The sequence below is a fragment of the Cuculus canorus genome, chromosome 8, assembly GCF_017976375.1.
Source record: "Cuculus canorus isolate bCucCan1 chromosome 8, bCucCan1.pri, whole genome shotgun sequence".
NCBI classification, from domain to species: Eukaryota; Metazoa; Chordata; class Aves; order Cuculiformes; family Cuculidae; genus Cuculus; species Cuculus canorus.
The window spans coordinates 34,299,412-34,320,026 of record NC_071408.1 but is presented as its reverse complement, the minus strand read 5'-3'; the positions used below and the strand labels follow the sequence as shown (position 1 = coordinate 34,320,026).

Below are 20,615 nucleotides of genomic sequence, written 5' to 3'. Positions count from 1 at the left end.
CCTTGAGCTCGGCCGTCCCTGCCCGCTGTGACCCAGCCCTGAGCGCCTCGTCCATGTCTGTTAGACCCCTTTGGGGACGGGGACTCCATCAGTTTGGTGCCCAGGAGCCCCTTCTGTGAATAAATGTTCCCTATATCCAATGTGAACATTGTGAAGGGGGGAGAAGGGACCCCTCCTCAGCTTCTGTGACCCAGAGGACGCAGCTGCCCAGCCAGGAGGCACCACCCGGGCCATGGCACCCGCATTGCCCTGCCCGTGAGCACTGCATGTGGCACCCACGCGGAGCTGTGGATCGAGACGGCACACATGGCAGCAAGGGACCTGAGTGGTCCCAGGAACTGGAGCACCTGGGCAGGAGCTGTGGATCAGAAGAGATGGGACACAGGGCAGTGATGGACTTGTGGGACTCTCCAGTCATTGCCAGATGCCTTTTCCTCTTGCTGCTGACACTTGGTTCAAGCCCATGTACCTCCAATGGCCTCCTCTGATGGGTCCAGTTGGTCCTTGGCTGTTCTCAGGTGGAGATGGAGCCTCTGGAAATCGTGCAGGCAGGTTACTCACCTCTTCTGAGGAAGTGTGTTTTGTGCTGCTCTTTTCTTTGTCATTAGCATCTACTTTTCCCCTCCGCTGCCATCGCATGTAAGTTAATTCTACCCTCTTGTTTCCATCATCACTGTGTCTCTTTCCCCTATACGCACAGGAACTGGGCAGCAGTCCTTGGAGACAAGAACAGTGGTTGCTAACTTAGGAAGGATAATGCCAACAATGAGGCATTATTCCCACTACACTACAGCAATCACAGCATGAGGGAGGCTGTGCAGAGGACACACCTCACTATTCAAACCCATTTGTAGCTTCAGTAAGAATTCTCCCCATAGAAGTCAGATAAAGGGAGTGGTGTAAGTTGTGTTTTATTAGACAGAGATGGATTTGATGCACATTGTATCTTAATTTTCCATTCTTCTTGTTCAGTTGAGGGTACAGGTTTCCCATTTTTTATCGAGAAAGGAAAACACATCGCACAAAGCAGCTGCATTCAGCAATACAACAAAATCGTTACTCACTTGAAGACTAGAAATGTGCTCAAATTTTTCAGTCATTCAGTATGCTAAAATATAGAAAATAAGAAGAGTTAAGTTACTGTTTAATGGTAAAATACATTAAAAAAATTCAGGTGAATCTACAATGAAAACTCAGGACTTTCTTCAGCATGGCACCGCTTAAATGCCTCATTATAAATTTGTAAAAGGCACCACACATTAGAACTGTAAAGCAAGGGAGAAAACAAAACCAAGCAACTTTTTGACGATTTTCTTTCTGTACAAATACATGTTTATCTTAAGGCAGGTGTTTTTATGTGCAAAATACAAGTATACAGGTAAAAACAATGTTGATATCATATATTCTTGCACTCACTTCTTCTTTTAGCAGTAACATCAGTGTCCGAACGTACAGTACATTTGAAAACACCTTTCTCTAAAAGAGCTCAAAACAGAAGGCAGGCTGGAAACGTGGCCCTGATAATAGTTTTTAAATCTGAAGAGCTTTTACGTAGACCTCTTAAAACACATACAGTCACTCTCTTTTTCTTGTTGGCTCTTCCTTTAGAAAGGTCCATATCAACTTGTTCACGATGTCAGGCTGATCCTGCTGCAGCCAGTGACTGGCTTCAGACAGAATAGTTAATCGGAAATGATTTTTAACATAAATCCGGGTCATTTCTGCCATCTCAACCTCCATAAACGCATCTCTTTCGCCCCACAACAGCAGGGTTGGCATGGTGACTTCATGGTGCTGCAGAGGCAGGCAGCTTTAAAAAGAAAGCACACACGGTTAGGTCTTTTCCTACAAAAATCACCAAGACAGATTACAGTCAACTTAGCTTTTGAAATCCACACAGTGAATCCCCTTGCAAGATTCCCAGGTTCCTTCTACCTTCTACCACACCAAGAAAACACTCCTGTGACTCATGGTCCTTTAACTGTTTTTAAGGATGCTAAAATTGTTAGAAGATACTTTTCCTGGTGTATGTTTGTCATCAGCAGCTGACTGCAACAGAGGTCTTGTTTTTGGAACGTGAATGATGCTTTGGTATAGGGCACAGCTCAGGAGCCCCAGGATCTCTGTAAAAGCGAATGGGAAAGGACAGGGCCAGGATTTTGTAGGTCAGTGGCTCTCCCTTGGCTGAAGAATGCTACAGCAAATATCTGAACCCACGCTATTTACTGCAAGTAGGTTTTAATGACATAGGATGCTCTGAATCACACTTAGACCACAGTGTTCAAAGCGTGCAGCTACCCAAGTAGCCAAACTGCTTTACCAAAAAATGGTTGTCTAGGAAACGGCAGGCTGCTGTTTTGGACACTATGGAAGACACCAGCTAGAGCATTTCAGACCTACTCAAAACTAAATATCATGTAGTACAGATAGAAATAAAAATAGCTGTAGAAAAGGATATTCTGTAGAACCTTGATGTCTGAAATTAATTTGTACCCTCACTTAGGAAAACTCTAATGATTTTTTTTATACACACGGCACAAACAACCTGCCATTTTTCATCACCTAAGAGCTACAGTGTATTTCTTGTCAGTCTGGAATATGGCACATCGCATCATGTTTGGAGTTTCTAGAAATCTCCTTTAACATGGATTAACATGCGGATTTCACAGTTAGAGAGGGAAGACCCTCTTGTGAAGTTTAAGTCTCTGAAGAACAGATTCAAGCCTTCCCAGAGCACTGGCACCCAACCAGCAGTTCTGCTAACAGACACTGAAGTGTTGCTGAACTGCTGGAAGAGAACTAACCCCTTTTTCTAAAAAATGGAGTATCACAAGAAAGTTAAGCTTTACTGCTTACTCTCTTAACCAACTGTGATACAGAAAGCTTTATGATTTTTATTCTGTTTGTATCTAGAGTCTAGTGAAGGGGCCAAACGCCTAGTGTGCTGTTTATGCAAGGGTGTGTTGGTGATGGATAGGAGTAGGGGATTTCAATTATTTCTTTTGAAATAACTTCCCAGAAGAATTCAGCTCGGACGACTGAAACTCCAAGTGGATGGTAATGAGCTGGAAACCTTTAACACGTAGGGCACCAGTGCCAGCCCACTGGCAGTTACGATGAACACAAGTCAACAGTGTCTAAGTGCTGCTCAGTGGCTTAAGTGAGAGGAAGGGAAAGTGTCTAATCCAGGTTTAGTTTTTAATGATTCACATCCCATAAGATGTGACCAGCAGAATTGGTGTAAAAAAATGAATGAGTTGAAGACCTGTCTTTCCCTTCTTGTTCAAAGCCTGCCATGTTGTGGCCAGTAGCACCTGTAATGTTGTTCTCTGAATTCAGTACAGGGATACTTCCATTAGAAAAATAAAACAAGCAATGCAGAAACATATGTGCACACACAAAGGAATTATTAACTGTAAGGAAACTTTATGATGAATAACTGATACTAAGCTTTTTTTGAGCCTGAGACAGTAGTTTAAACACAGGCAACTCTTACATTCCTTTCATCTGAATCCCATAGCAACTTAGCTATTGCAGATATTTCAGTGTTATTGTCAGAGAAGCATCTGGTCAATGTGCACGCTCACTGATGCGAGGTGCTGTGGCAAATGTAACGAACTAGGCTCAGGGAGCTCATCCTCTCCAGCTCCTCATTAGCCCTTCCCCACAGGCTCCTGCAGTTCCCCATTGCCCTTGGACATCCCAGCTGATGTCATCTCTACTCTGCATAGCTTTAAATAAGCATGCGGTTACCAGCACAGCCATCCCAGCGATTCCCCACGGGTGTCTGTGCTCAGTGTTATCTTGTTTAGAAGAAAATACACCATCTCTCTACTCCCTCACTCCAGTTTTGTCTCTCAGCCTGTACAAGCCAGCACTTAGCTCAGATGTCCGTTTTTCTCCCAGGATTCCCCTGCTCACTGCTCTCCCGACAGTGCCAGCATGGAGGGCACAGAGAAAGCAGTAAAGGTGATGCTAAATTTGGACCAGGGAAATGATGGGTCAGTCAACTTCAAACACCTCCTGTCTGACTTTAGGGAAGGGAGAGAACTGTCATTTTTAAAGAATATTGGGAAGCTGATCTCGTGCTGGAGAAGCATTCAGGAGATTTAGCACTGTTGAAGACTGGCGGCAGTAAAGGAAAGAAGTTCCACGTGCTTTTCTTGGTAAAGTCCTTCAAGGAAGGGCTGCTGGTTTTACATAGAGGATACGCAGCGTTCAAGACCTTCCGGCCCCTTCTCTTACATTTTTGGTAGATAAAGGGGGTGTCAGTCTCCTTCCAGGAAAGTTAAAATTGTTAGGAAACTGCTCAAGTTAATAAAGTATATATTAAGCTTGCAAACCCATTCCCTGTTATGACAGCATCTCTCAGTTTTAGCTGCTATACGTGTGTGCTGCTGCCAGCGAGTCTGGGGAGACCAATGCAGGCAAAAAGAAAACTGAGCTAGGGGCAGTTTTAGGCTGAGTCACAAAAAACCTTACCTCACCATTTTATAGAAAAAACAGCCTAAACACAATGAAAATTAAAGTCAGACATGGTTTTGTACAGTTACAAGGAAAAGCGAGGCAACCTTACTTGGGTGGCACATTATCTGGTAGAATTATCTAATAAAAAGCTCTTTAAGCGTATTACTAGATAATATGACCTGTGACGAATTAATTTCGTCAGTATTATTGAGAGATAGGGTTTTTTTGCCACGGGCTCTGTGAATGAGGAAGAGTCTTTGCTTTCCTGGGTTGAAACAGATTTTCCGTTTGGTTTCACTGGTGTGTGTGGGTATCTCATCCAATTCACTGAGCATGGCACTGCTTGGCACTGAATGTGTTTGTTACCTTTTGGGACTCTGGAAGCATGAGTGGCTTTTTCCTCCTCCTCCTGTAGCAGAAGATGCAATAATGTTTGGCCTTCAGGGGTCTCCAGAATGTTTTACTTTGTTTCAGAAGGTTACACTCACCTGAAAATATTTCTGTAATGGTTAATGGGTCCAGTGAGTGCTCCAGGTTGTGAAAAGACATAGAGATAGGCTTCAATATCCTCTGCTGTTAACCTGCAGCCTTTCCTACCAATTCCAGTGGCCTGGCTGGTAAATAAACTTTTCAGAACCTACAAAAGGAAGAATAAAGCCACCACATAAGATAGCTAGAAAACGTGATTTCTCTTCTTCAACAGGACACATCTCTCTAAAATCTATTTACACATTGTTCAGAGTATAATTAATGGCTAAAATTCTCTTTTAGGGAGCTCTGTGCAAAACACACAGGAAGCTTATTTCTGGTATAACTTCAGAATTCTCAGGAGCAGGCAAATACCAGCACTGCTGAGTTCCTCAGTCCTGCACCCTGACCCGTGACAGGCAAGGGCAGGCGCGGGCACAGGCTTTGCTTTGGGATGGACGCTGCAGCTGGGAGGATAGATCTGGAACCCCAGCCTGCTGTCCCAGGGGTGTGCAGCACTGGGGGCAGTTTATGCGTGTTGGAGGATCCATACCTGCAGCTGCTTTTTCCCTTTCTGCACGCTTGTACTTCGTTTTAAGGTCACACAAGGTGTTGGCCTTGTTGGCTCCTCACGCAGAATTAATCGCCTGGCTGAATGTGTTGCCTGGACTCTGCCTGCCCTGCAGCAGGCTCTGAGGGATGAGAGGATGTGCCACTGCACATGGGAGCCTCAAATCAGCCAGTGGGAGCTCTGCAGGCACTGAATGTGTCCCGCTGACATGGGCCCAAGTGAATTGGCTGATTGTCCGGCTGCAGGAATGCACTGCGGGGCTGGGGATGGGAAATGTGTGTACCTGAACAACTCCCAGCAATGCAAGAGTAAGGGTTCCTTTCAGAGACTCGATGCACTTATATCCTAATTTACGCAAATACATAAAGCTTGCAAAGAAAAATCAGAAAGCTCTGCATTTTTTCCCAGTAATTATCACTACATCAGGAGGGATCAACATAGGTCGCAATTCCTTCATCGCTCACAGTTTAAACATATAAACAAGAGCACTCATTCTGCTCACCTTGAAATCATTTACTGTAAACATGAACTCAGGAAACCATGGCATTTGGAAAAAGAAGTAGTAACCAGATTTAATCAATTGTGATGGATGTCGTAGAATGTATTCTGAAACAAAAATGTCCATGAATTAAAAATGAAAACTGATGACTCAAACAAAATCACTGTTAATATTGCTATTTTTTTAAACTTAAAGGAATGTTTTAGAAGTATTACGTTAGAGCATGCTATGTGACAAAAGATGGTTATTGTTTCAGGAGTAAGTACATGACATGACCATCAAAACGTACTTCTCTTATATGTGTTAATAGAAACAGTCAGCAAACCAGATGTCTGCCAAAAGTTAGGTGAGGGCAGTGACACTGCAGTTTAATCACACAAGAGGTTTTCACTTAGAGATCCAGTTGTGTAGCTAATGCAAAGCATTTTTTTCAGCTGTGGAATAAAAGGCATAAATACAAGTCTGTAAGGATTTCTGTCATCATACATGTGATGGAATCTGTAGATGGCAATGCATCACGTTCTAAAGACATCACCAACCCTGTTTAGGAAAGTTCAAGAACTTCTCTAACAGTTCTTGGTGATTTCAAGAACCATCATCAAGGTTACAAAGCATCGCTTTTTAAAGATGTCAAAGCACATATAACAAAAGATGATATCACCAGATTCACATTAAGCCTTTTTTTAATGTCTTAATTGGGATTTTGTGTCTCCAACAAGTTGCAAGGCTGACACTCAAGTATCTCACTTCCTCACAGCAACCACAGGTTGTGTGCAGGTACAAGAAAGTCCAGAGCCCAGTCTTTATAGATGTAAATTCAGGAAGGCAACATTGCTCTCCCAACATAGGAGATATCTCTGAAATAGTCATTCTGACAGTGAATAAGAATGGTTTTTAAACAAAGTAAATTGAAGTGTCAGCTATCAAATAAGCTTTCATATCTTATGCATTCTCAAATTGCACCACCCATTAGATCTTTGTCTGTTGTTCTATAAAGACTGCTAACTTCACTGCTCTCCACAACTTACAAACTGTGTATTTTCATTTAATCCACAGCAGAAGAAAATCGATCCAGGGAGACTTTAACTAGCTACAGAAGGGGTTTTGTACCTTAACAAATATGCAAACAAATACTAAGAAATACTACAATAAAATTTATTTGTCTTCTATACAGCCTGGCTCCTGCTCTCAGTGACAATACTGCAAGAAGCTCCTGCCTCAGGTGGTGGTGAACAGACCCTTCCATGGGTAAGTGAGGCTTAATTACTTGGCAAAATGTTCATTAATAGCTTAGAAAGGTGTCCAAAACCACTGTGAGAACATACACATGTGAGTGGTTCTGACTCTACAGTGCTGTAAGGTCAGATTTACATCCAACTGAAATGAGAATTAAAAGCTGCACTGAATATTCTTAACTATTCCTGGGGAAATGGGGTGAGCTTTTAATGGAAATAGGCTAAAGTCAGCAATTGAAGAAATTAACATTAGTGAAATATGACTTCCACTTTAATTACTGAATGTTGATCTAATCCCTATGAAGCATTTTGTAATCCTTGATAGCAGACACGCTCAGAGCCTGTCATAACACACATTTTGCTGGTGCAGGTAAATCTGTATTTGAGCTCACTGCTTGTGCATTCTTGAGCCCTGTCTGTTTCACATTTATAGAGGCTGGTTTACGCAGATTTAATAATGCCGTGAGGCCCAAGCCTAGGTGTAACATAATATACAGCTGTGGTCAGGGAATTTTATCCTGCCAAAATGGTAGAAAACAAGATTTTGGTATATGAAAATTCTGATTGTGGACCTTCAAGGATTAAGAAAGCCATTGGTAAGTTTGACTGCAAGCACTCCCACTTCCTACAATCCATTATTTCCAAAAACCTAACACTCGATACCATACCGCTTCCTAAAATACAGTCCAGACTGTGAAAGGCACCGAGTGCTGGCAACTTATCTACTGACCAGCAAAAGGGACAAGTAGCTGGCTCTTGCTTAGCATCCTCAAAGCAGACACAATGTCAGTAAAAATGCAGGTACTCTGGGTTAACGAAGACTAGTATAAAACTCACCTGTGAACACTGAAGGATGAGGGAAGTTAACCACGATCAGCTTCGTCACCATTTCAGGGAAACATATAGCCACTAACCAGGCGATCATTCCTCCCCAGTCATGGCCAACCAGCACGCACTTGTTGTATCCTACCACATAAACACAGATTGGTGCTTTTATTTCAGTGGAATTGTATCCATACCAACTATCACACACGATAAAATAACGAGCTAAAGACATGGCCCGGGACACTTATTAAGTGAACTATTGAATACTGCACTGCTTCTAGTACTAATGGCCAGAAAAAATAGTGCGCTATTGCAGTTAAGAAATTGACAAGTAATTAAAATTCTTTAATTGCACTTGAATTACACTGTAACTGTACTACCTCGGTGTCAAACTCAAGTCAGTCTGTATCCAAAGGGCCACACTGTTCACATCCCGGCCACTGCTGGCCCAGACACACAATTCACCTTGAAGTCATTATAATAAATGTATATTTGTTGTGTTTAGGGAGTCTGAAAATTCAGACAGAGGGACTAAGCAACATCCTGAACAAACCTAATCCTCACTGATTTCTCTGAATATGGGATGGTATCTAAGCACTGAACACCATCATTATGCAAAAAGTGGGTGTTATACTTAACAGCCATATATATACACGTACATGAATACACATGGTTATATCCTGAGTGGGCCTGTAGCTTTTCTCCATATGCTGTTTTGTTGGCAGTTTTTAAAGTTCTTGGCATTCATGTACTTGTTCTTCCATCGATAAAAACGGTAATTTAAAAAACGGGAGAAAAATCATGGCTGGTTTCTGCAAGCCTAACTGTTCCTCCCTTCACCAATGCTGGCATCCATACTGTCGTGTCTGATACCATCACACTCCTCACTGAGGACCACAATGCTGGGCATATCCGATACAAATGGAATGTATAAAAGCCACACTGTTTAGAGTTCCAATATAAATTTGGACACAGCTGTCAAAGCACATTATAACCCCTTCTAAACAGAAAGTTTTTGGAGCACTTCTGATATAATCAAGTTCTCCAAAAGAATTTAACTCAGGGTTAGAACAAACAAAGATAACAAGCCTCAGAAGTACTTTTCTCAGAGAATTTTAAATCCCTATGAAATTGAATTATGATGAGAGCTCTTCACAAGTATAACCATGGCATCAACATGGAGATTAACACAACGAGGATCGGGTGGAAAATGCAAACACAGCGTGGGGACCACCTGCCCAATCTTTGGACAATATTCAACCATCACAAGCAAAGCAAATCCTGGATTCAAAGTGTAGGATTGGGATCACTGCTTTACTTATTTCCTCATGTGAAATGCAGTGAGTTCTTTCACTGTTCCTGGAGCATGCAGGCAACTGAAATGATTCAGAGAACAGCTGTCTAACCATTTGCCTTGATATTGATCTGGGAGAGAAAGAGCCATCTCTCGGTGTTCCCATCTCCTGCCAGAAGGGCTCTGCTGCAGACCCATCTGGAAGGGCAAACATTGCAGACTTGCCTCAGCTCTAGACTGCCACACTGTGCATTTGCCACAGGGAGCAACGTCTCCCTTCTGTTCCCGATGCTGAGTAAGACAGTGATTCAGCTCTCAGGAACCGACTACTGTGCAGGAGGAATATTTTGGGCTTTATTTTTTTTAAACACAGCAGATGTACTGCCACCATTTTTATAAAGCCCACAATATTTTTTCTGTCTTGTTTGTGCAAGAAAAATGTCACTTGATTTCAATCCTTTGGTCTGCAAGTGCTATGAGACTGGAATTTATAACATGACCAGTAAGTGTAACAGTTGGGAGTAAGCGAAGCCCTTTTTAGGGAAAAAGAGCATAGGCTTGTACTGCTGGATTTCACAGCATGGAGGAAGGGGTTTTTTTTAAAACTCATGATGGAAAACTGTCCTTACACATTGTTTATACCGACTTGCACATCAGAACTGGAAAACAAACCTTTTTCATCAATATTGACAATAGTCCATAAAATGTGAGTGTCCTAAGCTTTCTCTCTACACACATCTGTAGCATCTGTTTTAAAAAACAATCACTGCTGGGTCGTTATGGGCATTTTCCCAGAAAATCAAGTAGTCTATAATCTGAGTTGTTTGTCTTCTATTAACGCACCTAGAGATTCCAAGATGTCCTTTATATCTGTGATCAGGCAATCTAACTTGTAGTTTTCTTTGTGAGAAGGAGCATCTGTTTCTCCATAACCTCTCAAATCCAGGGCCACCACTCGATATTCACTTTTAAATTCCCGCAGCTGATGGCGCCAGGAATACCTAACAAAGGGGAGACAAAGATTGGAGTTACAAGGTCAAGCAGTACAATAACAGAATGAACACGATGCTTTTGGTCCCATTAGCTGAGTGTAAATGAACACAGCTGCGTTTGCAAGGAGATCTTTTTTTCTGTCTGTGAGAGCTGCTGGCCGTTCGTGGCCGTGGTAGCTTTGGGTTCCCTTGGTGAACTCCCCAGTGAGGAGGTGCAGCGCCAGAAAGGGGCACGGTTGGAGCCTGGGAGTTTCAGGGAGTCTTGCACGGTCCCTTCGCTGCAAAGGCAGCGCACATGAACCTGCACATAGGATTGTTCCATTTTATCCTTGAAGCTGTAGTCTCATCACAAAAGCAAGGTTGGAAACGCTTTCTCCTCCCCCTGGCCTGCTCACAACACAGTTTGTTGGAGCAGGGAAGCGTGCCTCAAGCACACTGTGTTTTGGTTTGTTTTTTCTTTTCAGATAGGAATGCCAGGTAATTGATACACTGAATAAACCAGAGAAAGAAATATAATGAATAACAAATGAACTAGGTGAAGTTCACTTGATTTATATGATGTATACTTCCCGCTGTGTCTATCCTACCAGAGTTATTCCAGAATAATCTCTTCACACACTGGTAGTACACAAAGTATTTCACTGCTTGTGTTTCTATGGAAGAAGAGTGATAAAATCACACACATTAAAAGACACAGAGAATTAAGAACTCGGGCAAAGGCCTGGGCTATTCCCCGTTCTGCAGAGGTGTGTAGTGGCCATATGTGTGTGATGAGGCAAAAGTAACAGGAAAGTGGTGGGTCTCACCCTGCAAGAACTGCCCGCCCTTCAGCTGCGACTGAGACACATGAATTTCAGAATAGCCAGTGCCAAGACAGATGTGGCCTACTGTAATAGAGAGATCTATGAAAACCACGATCCTTTGAGGCATATCTAATAATGGCTGCATCCCTCTGTGCTAGGATCTAGCTTTTATCTCTGCTCTTGTTTCAACCATCTCAGATAAATGATCCAAAACATTTGGATCACCAGCGATCCTGAGTGATGCACAAAATTCTGCCTTAATTCAAACTGTGTCTGTATCAGACCCTTGGCTCTTCCACTTTAGCTTTGCCTCCAGCCTATTGGAGGGTTGGAACGTAAGTAATATTGCTGTAATACCCATCAATTATAGACATTTGTATTAATATAAACAGAACAGTCGGAGCCTTTTCATTTCAGTGCCATGCAATGCAAATATAAGGTTTAGCTGAGATCTCCAGGAATGACATTTTTAAAGGCATTACATAATGTCTTGGAAGCTGAATTTGCCATGGTAACTACTGTAGCTAGCCTATATGCCTCAGTAAGAAGAAACAATAAGGTCCATAAATAAGTACATAAACAAACTATTTTTGTTTTCAGAAAATGCCTACTTGCTGTCCTCGTCTTCTGTTAGCACAACAGCCAGCGTCTGACCTGTGCAAAGACAGCCCTTTGCCACACATGAAATGTCACTATTGGGCAACCGCTGTGCAAGCAGAACTGGGCAACACTAGTGAATGCTTTCATGTTCATCAGACTCAATAATGAGAACTATTTGGTGGCTTTCTGATCATGTTATTTCTGAAAGGCAGACGGTACAAAATCCATCATGTACCTTACAGGGACCCAGCTCTCTCAATACCTTATGCCCAGTTTCAAATACTTTATTACTGTCTCTGCACAACATTGGTATTGACTTTCAGGTTCTTATGCATCTGAAGCACTTAATGGCTCTGAGGCACGGTATTCTTGTGATCTTTTCTCTGCAGACATCCCCGATCAAGGTCAGCATTGCCTGGTTGTAGTCGTCCTACTTGTAACCTTGAGACACTTCAAGGCAGAGTTTGTTTGTGTTGAGAGCTGTAACTGTGTGCCAGCCTTGAGGGTTTTTTTTGCTAGCCAAATGATAAAAATTTGATGCGGCTTTAAATATCTCAAATTGTGATTATTTTACCTCATGCTCTCAGAACAATCCCTGTTCTTGCATTAAAATCCCCTTGCTGATTGAATTAACAAACCAACATCAGTACTGGTAGTGTGAGTACTTTATAGAATATTGAGCTGCGTTCTTCTTTTTAAGGACAGTTATAGAAACTATGTGCTATTGGTGGTCCTGGTGACCTAGATAAGTTTCCCGTTCATTCTGATGAATGGTCAGATAATACAATACATTAACTCTTACTTGAAGTATGACTCCATTCCAAACTGCAATGACAGCTTTCTGCTTATGAAAATAATACACCAGATCTCTGCAGAATATGTATATAAGATGCTAAATTTTGCAAGATTATCATCACTGCAGGTGAAATCAGCCAGCGTCTCAGCTATCTCATTGTGTTAGAATATGCACTATGCAAAGTATGATTGTTTGCATGGAATATGCAAACCCCCAATCTAACTGCGTTTTTCATCAGTGTACAGTTCTAATCCTTGCAGATAGCAATTTATTATTAGAACAATCAACTTCTTTGAAAATGTATTTGTAGAGAACTGTGACTTCTTACTATCATTATTGAAGCCATTACCATCTACAGAGAAAAGAACTCTGGATCACCTGGGCCAGTTTATTATGGTACCACTGCGCCCAGCCCGACAGGACACAGCCCCAACAGTGGAGCCTAGCTCCATATCCCAGTTGAGAAAGGAAAAGCAGCATTTCCCTTGCTGAATTACTGCCATCACCGCTTCCCCTATCCCTTTATTATTTTGGTTCATGTCACGCTTCACTAGTCCAACCTGGCAATGACAGCCCGAGCAGTTTGGTTAAATCATTCAACACATGACTGCCTTTCATTGTTATAAACAAACATTTAGGACTGGGTTTGATTCATCATTCATCTTATGACAAACTAATAATAGAACCTTTTCCCTGAGTAGCGTTCTGAAATTAGGCTGCATCGTAGCCTATAGAACTCATAGTTCTCTTTCACCTCCCCCAGTCAGGAATTAATGTATGGTATTTTAACAAATGCAGCAATCCACATCGCACTTAACACATAACGGATCCTCAGTTTAACACCCTTTGCTGTAATTCCTAAGTTTAGCCATTTTAGTATCATCATTATCCAAACAGAAATTCATTAAAGATGAGCACTTCCTCCCCAAAGTTCAAAGAAAAATGTATAGACTTGGGGAAAATGGATTGCAAGTGCAAAAAAGATGGGTTGGTTTGTGTCGCCCTGCAGGATTTTTTTGTGGATGTGCAGTTAAAAGAAGTTCCAGTGGTTTGTTCCCTACTAAAAGTTCATGTCATTATTTAGCACTCGTAGATACACAAACCAGACCACGTGGGGTACCCTTAGGCTGAGATGATCTCTCTTGGGTATCATAAACGGCCTTCTTTATATAAAAAAGGCACGTAGAGAGTTTTACCAGAATTCTGGGAAGCCATGAAGCAGCAGCATGAGTGGTTTGCCCCTTTCTCCAGCAGCCACATAGTGGAATCTCAACCCTGAATCCTAAAAACGAGAGAAAAAGAAGAATGTTTTTATTGCTGCATAGAACTGCTGTGCTGGGGTTTGAGAACAAATACAGTTTCAGACAATATTCTAAGAAGCAAGACAATGCCGAGCACCCCACCCTGGCTGCCACAGCATCTTCCAGCGAGGCCCATCCTTGGTACGTGCCGGGCGATGCTGACGGTGTGCCAGCCCAGCCACCAGCACGCTCGCCTTCCCAAAAGAGCCCGGCCTGGCACGGAGACGAAGGTTGTGGTCAAAGTCAGCACTGTGCTTTCACAGGGACACCAGCCACATGCCCTAGGGAAAGACTTTACAACACAGCGTAATTTAAAAGCACTTTCCATATTCCAGTTAGTTTGTAAGATTAAGCAGCTCTTGAAACCCATCCCTTTGCATTTTGGCACAGGAAAGGGCTGCATGGGTTCTTAAGAACCAAAAGCAATCACCATTAAGGATCTAGAAAGCAAGTGGATTTTGCTTAGTTTTACTGCGTGAGGTTTCAAGCGCTTCAGAAAACAAAGCCTCAAAGTTCTAAAGTTCTTTTTGCCCTGTCTGTGGTCACCGAGGCACCTTTTAATAATACAGATCTGATGAGAATTACCAGCAGGCCGGTTACTGTTGGTGCAGGTGCTGCATTCTGGAATGCCTCTGAACCAAATGGATGTACCCAAGCTGACAGGAACTCAAGGTCAAGCCAATGGAATTGAAATAAGCTGAAATGATGACCTAGAGGGTTTGCCGAATGCTGGCACAGAAGCAGACACAGAAGTTGGGAAAGAGCTCGCAAAACATAACGCGCTGTTCAGAAGTCACGTGAAGGGAACTGCAGGAGAAAGGTTGTACAGCTCCCGAACAAATGTCAGCGCCTGCACTGCCTCTGCTATTTTAAAGAGGAAGGAAAAAACCCGTTGCTGCACACCAAGAGCCTCTATTACACCAAAGAGATGCTTCCTGCTTCCTGAGCTACCTTGGCACCTGCTAAGTCACCGACAAGCTACTGCACCCGTAACTTATGTCTTAGTTCTTGAAACGGTTCCGAAAAGGCAACACTTGGGGTTTTCTGTACTCACTATGGATATAACAGGGACTTAGATATAACATAGAGCTCAGTTCTGCTCAAAACTACACTGACATTTCTCCTCTGCCAATGAAGTTGAAGTCCCCAGAAGCAAAAGTATCCATGCATTTCTAAGTCCTTAAGGGTCTTTTCACAGCAAGTCTTAGGGCCATTACAGCACCTTCACCCTTCTCCCTTTGACTCTGCCTTTGACCCTTTTATATTTAAAGTGCAAGTTTCTCCTCTCAATTTTGTGAGCAGTGGGTAAGCCTCCCTCCATCCTGTTGTTTTCAATTAGTGTCCTCTAGGGGTTTACCCTCCGTGTTTTTATTTTAATCTCTTTATTGCTTTTAAGGAAATCCACTTTACTCACACAAATTCATTCACCACTTGTACAGCAGCAGTTTAAATGTCACATAACCCAATCTAAGCCCAGCCTCTACCTTTTCAGTTGTTCCTTTCTGTTCCCTTCTCTCAGCCCCCAAACCAGACACAGGGTGTTGCCGTCTATTCTGAAATAGTTTTTCTTTGTTCTCTTGAAACCTGCACAGCTCTGTGGGATATAGGCATTTAGAAAGTAACGCGTAAGCCTGCTGTAACCCAGTAGCAGGAGGGTTTCAGCTTCCCTGAAATCAGTCATGCTGCCATACTGACAGCAATTGATTTCCTCCAGTGCTCTTTTACTGCCATCACAGCCCTCACCCACCCAGGCCCCCTTTCATTTACCGCTTGGTGCTACCAGAAAAGAGAATGTGGCACACGAGTACAAAAGCAGGTAAGGGCCTCCTCATGGTAGAAATAACCCCAAGCAAATCATGAGGAACTGGGAAGCTCAGCAATTTATATTGGCGCTGTCTGGCATCAAATCATCTGCACAGACAGCTCAGAATAGAGATCACGGAGTTGTAGAATCATGGAATCACTGAGGTTGGAAAAGGCCTCTCAGCTCATCCAATCCAACTGTCAGCCCAGCCCCCCCATGCTGACTGAACTGTGTCCCCAAGTGCCGCAGCCACATGTTCCTTGAACCCCTCCAGGGCTGGAGGCTCCCCCACTGCTCTGGGCAGCCTCTGCTGGGGCTGCACCACTCTGTCAGGAAAGACATTTTTCCCAGCATCTAATCTAAAGTTGCCCTGGTGCAACCTGAGGCCATTTCTTCTTGTCCTATCACTGAATCTTTGTGCCCGTTTTGCTAAAAGTAACAATGGACAGAAGTTGCAGTGCACTCTTTGCTCATCTGTAATTACAATAGAAACCAAGGTGCTACAGCTTCACTGAGAGCGTCTGCTGGAGGGAAAACCAGTGTCCGGTGACCGGTACAGACACTGACTGGTGGCTTTACCAGCACAACCTTGGGAATGGGACTTACAGAATCATGGAATGCTTGGGGTTGGAAGGGACTCTAAAGCCCATCTGGTTCCAACCCCCTGCCGTGGGCAGGGGCACCTCCCACTGCATCCAGGTGTTGGTGCACGAACTGGACAAACATGTACAGAGGAGAGTGCGCTCAGTGGCACACATGTAGAGCAGGACGGAGCTGCTGGTGCCATGCACGTGTGCACAGCCGGGCAGGGCAGGGCAGCCCATCGGCCGGTACCGCGCACCCGCGCAAGGCAGAGCAGCCGGTACCGCGCAGGGTAATGCAGGGCACCCGGTACCGGGCACACACGCACCCGTGCAGGGCAGGGCGAAGCAGAGCACCCGGTATCGCATCTATGCAAAGCAGAGCAGCCGGTACCGCGCAGGGCAGAGCTGGGCAGAGCACCCAGTGCTGCGCACACGCACAGGGCAGAGCAGAGCACCGATGCCGGGTACCCGCGCAGGGCAGGGCTGGGCAGCGCACCCAGCGCCGCGCACAACGCGTGCAGAGCGGAGCACCGGTACCGCGCAGGGCAGAGCAGCCGGTACCGGGCACCCGCGCAGGGCAGGGCAGTGCCGATCAGCCGGTACCGGGCACCCGCGCAGGGCAGAGCAGGGCCCCGGTACCGCGCACACACGCACCCGCGCAGGGCAGAGCCGCCGGCGCCGCGCACACGCGTGCAGAGCGGCGCTCCGGTACCGAGCACCCGCGCAGGGCCCCGCTCGGTCAGCGCGGCGCTCACCTTGAGGCGCACGTAGCAGTGGGTGCCCAGCGAGGGGTCGTGCAGGCAGGCGGGTGCGCTGTCCCGCGCGGGGCGGCGCAGGGCGCGCGCGGGGCCGCGGCCGAGGCTGCCGAGCAGGCGCAGCGCGGCCAGCGCGGCGCAGAGCGCGCAGTACCCGTACACCAGCGCCCAGAACAGCAGCGCCCGCGCCGCCCGCAGCGCCCGCCGAGCCGCCGGCATCGCCGCCCGCCCCGCCCGCGCCGCACCGGCACGGCGGCGGAGGGGGCGGGGCGGAGGCACCGGGAGCGCCCGCCCCGCGGCCCGCCCCGCGCAGGGCTCCCGCCGTGCCCGGGGTCCCGCTCTGCCCGGGGCTCCCGGTGGCGCCGCTGCCGGTGCTGCTGCGCCCGAGCTCCCGCTCTGCCCGGGGCTCCCGGTGCCGCTGTGCTCGGGCTCCCGGGGCTCCCGCCGCCGCTCCTGAAAGCACCGCGGCGCCCGGGCGCACGGCCGGGTGTTCTGTTTAGGCGTTACGGACCTCGTTGTCACAGGCTGTTAATAAGTCATTTTTTATAGAAATAGAAGGGGAAAAAAGAAAATTTGAACTCCAGCACTCAAATGTTTAAAATTTACTCTCTCCCTTAAAGACATTGGCTGGGAGGTGGGGTTGGGTGTTGGTTCCTAACCGCGTCGGGCACAGTCAGTGCCCCCGGCCTGCGGCGCCGAGCATCGCTCCAGCAGGAGCCTGCGGGTCCCCCCCTGCCCCGACTGCTGCGCCCGCTCACCCTTACTGTCGGTCTCAGCCCCCTGTGCCTCAGACTGGAGGGCACCGGTGGGTTCGAGAGCGGTCACGGCGGATCCCACCAGCGTAGGTGCAACCGACTGCCTTTTGGGGGAGAGAATTTTGCCACTTTTAACCTGAATTTGACAATGACCAAAATTTCTTCATCCTGCTGAGTTTGGAGGGCTAGAACGTCACTTCCAAGAAATGTTTCTTGCTCTGTCCAGCAGCATGAGTAGAAGCTGGTACAGACACACCGTGCACATGTTGACTCCAAGACAGGTAATTTAATGAGCTGTTTAAAAACCCCAATTGGATAAGCATGTGTACAGGCAGAATATCTGCCATTCTTCACCATGCACGGAACACAGCTTGTAGACAGTTTTTCTGTGTAACATACCAAATGCTTTCTCCTACTTGTTCTAAATTCAGACTGGCAAATATAGACAGTGACGCTGAATCCTCTCTCACTGAAGGCAGAAGCAGAATTAATGCTGGTTTCAACCAGCTCAAAATTTTTATTTTTAAGTAAATCGAATGGGGGAATGGCTTCAAGCTCCGCCAGGGGAGATTCAGACTGGATATCAGGAAGAAATTTTTCACAGAAAGGGTCATTGGGCACTGGCAGAGGCTGCCCAGGGAGGTGGTTGAGTCACCATCCCTGGAGGTGTTTAAAAGACGGGTGGACGAGGTGCTCAGGGACATGGTTTAGAAGTTGATAGGAATGGTTGGACTCTACGATCTAAGAGGTCTTTTCCAACCTAGTGATTCTATGATTCCATGATTAGAAAATAACTTTCTAAATAATTGCCCATTACTGCTTTTCAGGCATTTAAAAGCTTAAATAAGACTCAAAACCATTACCTGGATATATTTTTTACTACCAAAGATAACACCTGCAAGTCACCATATAAAGCTGCCTGGCTTCCTCTTACCAACGCTGGCCATTGTCTTAGTGTGAGCCCTACAAACTAAGGTCAGGAGCTTTATCAGGCTGCTGGGGAGAAAGGTGCTGGGCTGTTCGAGGCAAGGAGAGAAGAAACAATGCCAGAAGCCGATGATTCAGTGAAGACACCAACCTCTGCAGCCTCTGGCAGGATTATATGAATCATGCCTACAGAGCCTGAGCCTTCCGTTCATGCTCAGATTACTCACACTGCCGACCCAGGATTAGCATACAGCTAATTTGCTATGCATCAGACTTTGTAGGGAAGGAGCCTTTGCAGCTTCTTGGTATAAGCTCGGCTGCAGCAGGATTTTCCCTGAAGTGCACCTCTGTAAACCAGTGACCCAGTTAGGAAGTTTGGCAAAAGCAAAGCAACCAGTGTGGTTCATATCACAGTAGTCATCAAATTCCCTGATAAACCAGTAACCAGAATAAACTGGTAGAAAACATCTGGTGAGAAAAACTGGAAAACCCAGGCTGGAAATCCTGGAATTGGCCACAAGCTTCCACTTAGCTCTAAAGAAAGGCTGATGGCTACCCAGTAGCAGGTTCAGCACAGCATTCCTGAAACAATAGCAGCCATCTAGCACATCAGAAGGATCAAGGACGGAACTGTGACATGCCACCTTATAAGCAGGTATTTGGCCAGGCTTTGCCATATTTCTTGTACAAACTCTAGAGCTCATTTTTTCTCAAGAATGGAACTAAGTCCGCTTGTGGTTTGTAAATCTAAAGCTACCTAGGTAGCTACCTTCTGAATGACACAACCTTTTGCAATAGCCTATAGAGTCTGGCAATGCCATCTCCTGATGCCGGATACAGATCCAGTGTCAGACCTGAGAAGATGGTGCTGTGCACCCAGTGGTTCTGAGCGGCTTTTGCCTGATGAGATTTCTGCATATCTTGGCTCAGCATTCCTGGGCACCTCCACCTGCAGTCCTTTAGCTGTTCTGTTGGATAAAGCAGCAGCAGCAGAATTCCTCTTTTATTAAGGAGCGCTTTCTTTGTGCTCCAGGCCACTCTGTCTACATGTGTGTAGCAAACCTGTTTGTACGAGGCAAACACCACACACGCATCCTTTCCAGCATTTTGCAGAACGAAGCTTAGGATCTTATATATAAGTCTCTTGCCAACCAGTAGCAAATAGGAGTAACTGAGAACCTCAACAGTTATTTTTCTGTCATCCTTATATTTTGATTTTCTGACCTTCTGCTCTAAATTATTGCTGTAATGGGTGCCAAGCCAGACCCTCCCTAGGGCAGATTGTCCTGCGTGCTTCGACTGTGTGCTGTGCCCTCCATGGTGTGCCATCTGCCTGGCTCTCTTCTGGCAGTTCAGCTAATGCCATTGCTCTGAGAGACAATAGAGGACAACTTAGCACATCACGGACTCTGCCTGCAGCCTGACCAACTCCTAGCTGACAGTAAAAGATTTAACATATTCCATAGTGACAGAGGAACCTTTTAAAGCTTTTAACTCTCTTACCCTTCATTTATGTGTGGAATCAATCCACCACTGTAGACAGAAGTGTAAAAATGACATGGTAATGCAGCTGTTCTCCCAAATAAGCAAGGTAAGTTAATGGCTTAACAGACTAGTACATGTTTAACTGTTGGGCAACTAACACTAGTGAGTCTGTTTGAGCAGTGTTTTGTTTGCAGGCTGTATCTGCACAAGTGGCTTTCCTGCTTGCTCAAGTGTGGCGAGAGCTTTGGGCAAACAATCATTATAGGCTTCTACTCGCTTATGTTTGGAGGCCATCTCCCTTTCCAGCTGGACACAGCCTTCTTTCTGTAGGTAGGAACTGATCATGCTCCTGAGCTGGCTCAGAGGTTGCAAATAAAGGTTTTATCAGATTAGCAATAGCTAATGACTTTAAGTCATCCTGACAGCATAGAGCCATAGAAGCTGGAATTAGTTT

General features: G+C 45.3%; 1 protein-coding gene across 1 annotated transcript; it reads right to left on the bottom strand.

Annotated features, from left to right (window-relative positions):
* Nucleotides 1–1,087: 1,087 nt before the first annotated feature.
* On the bottom strand, nt 1,088–17,245 carry EPHX4 (epoxide hydrolase 4). Its single transcript, XM_054072529.1, has 7 exons — nt 16,995–17,245; nt 13,747–13,832; nt 10,203–10,360; nt 8,078–8,206; nt 6,009–6,112; nt 4,956–5,104; nt 1,088–1,810 (listed from the first exon to the last, which is right to left on the bottom strand). The coding sequence occupies exons 1-7, from the start codon at nt 17,211–17,213 to the stop codon at nt 1,576–1,578; spliced, it is 1,080 nt and encodes a 359-aa protein (XP_053928504.1). The 5' UTR covers nt 17,214–17,245; the 3' UTR covers nt 1,088–1,575.
* Between the last annotated feature and the right edge of the window lie 3,370 nt (nt 17,246–20,615).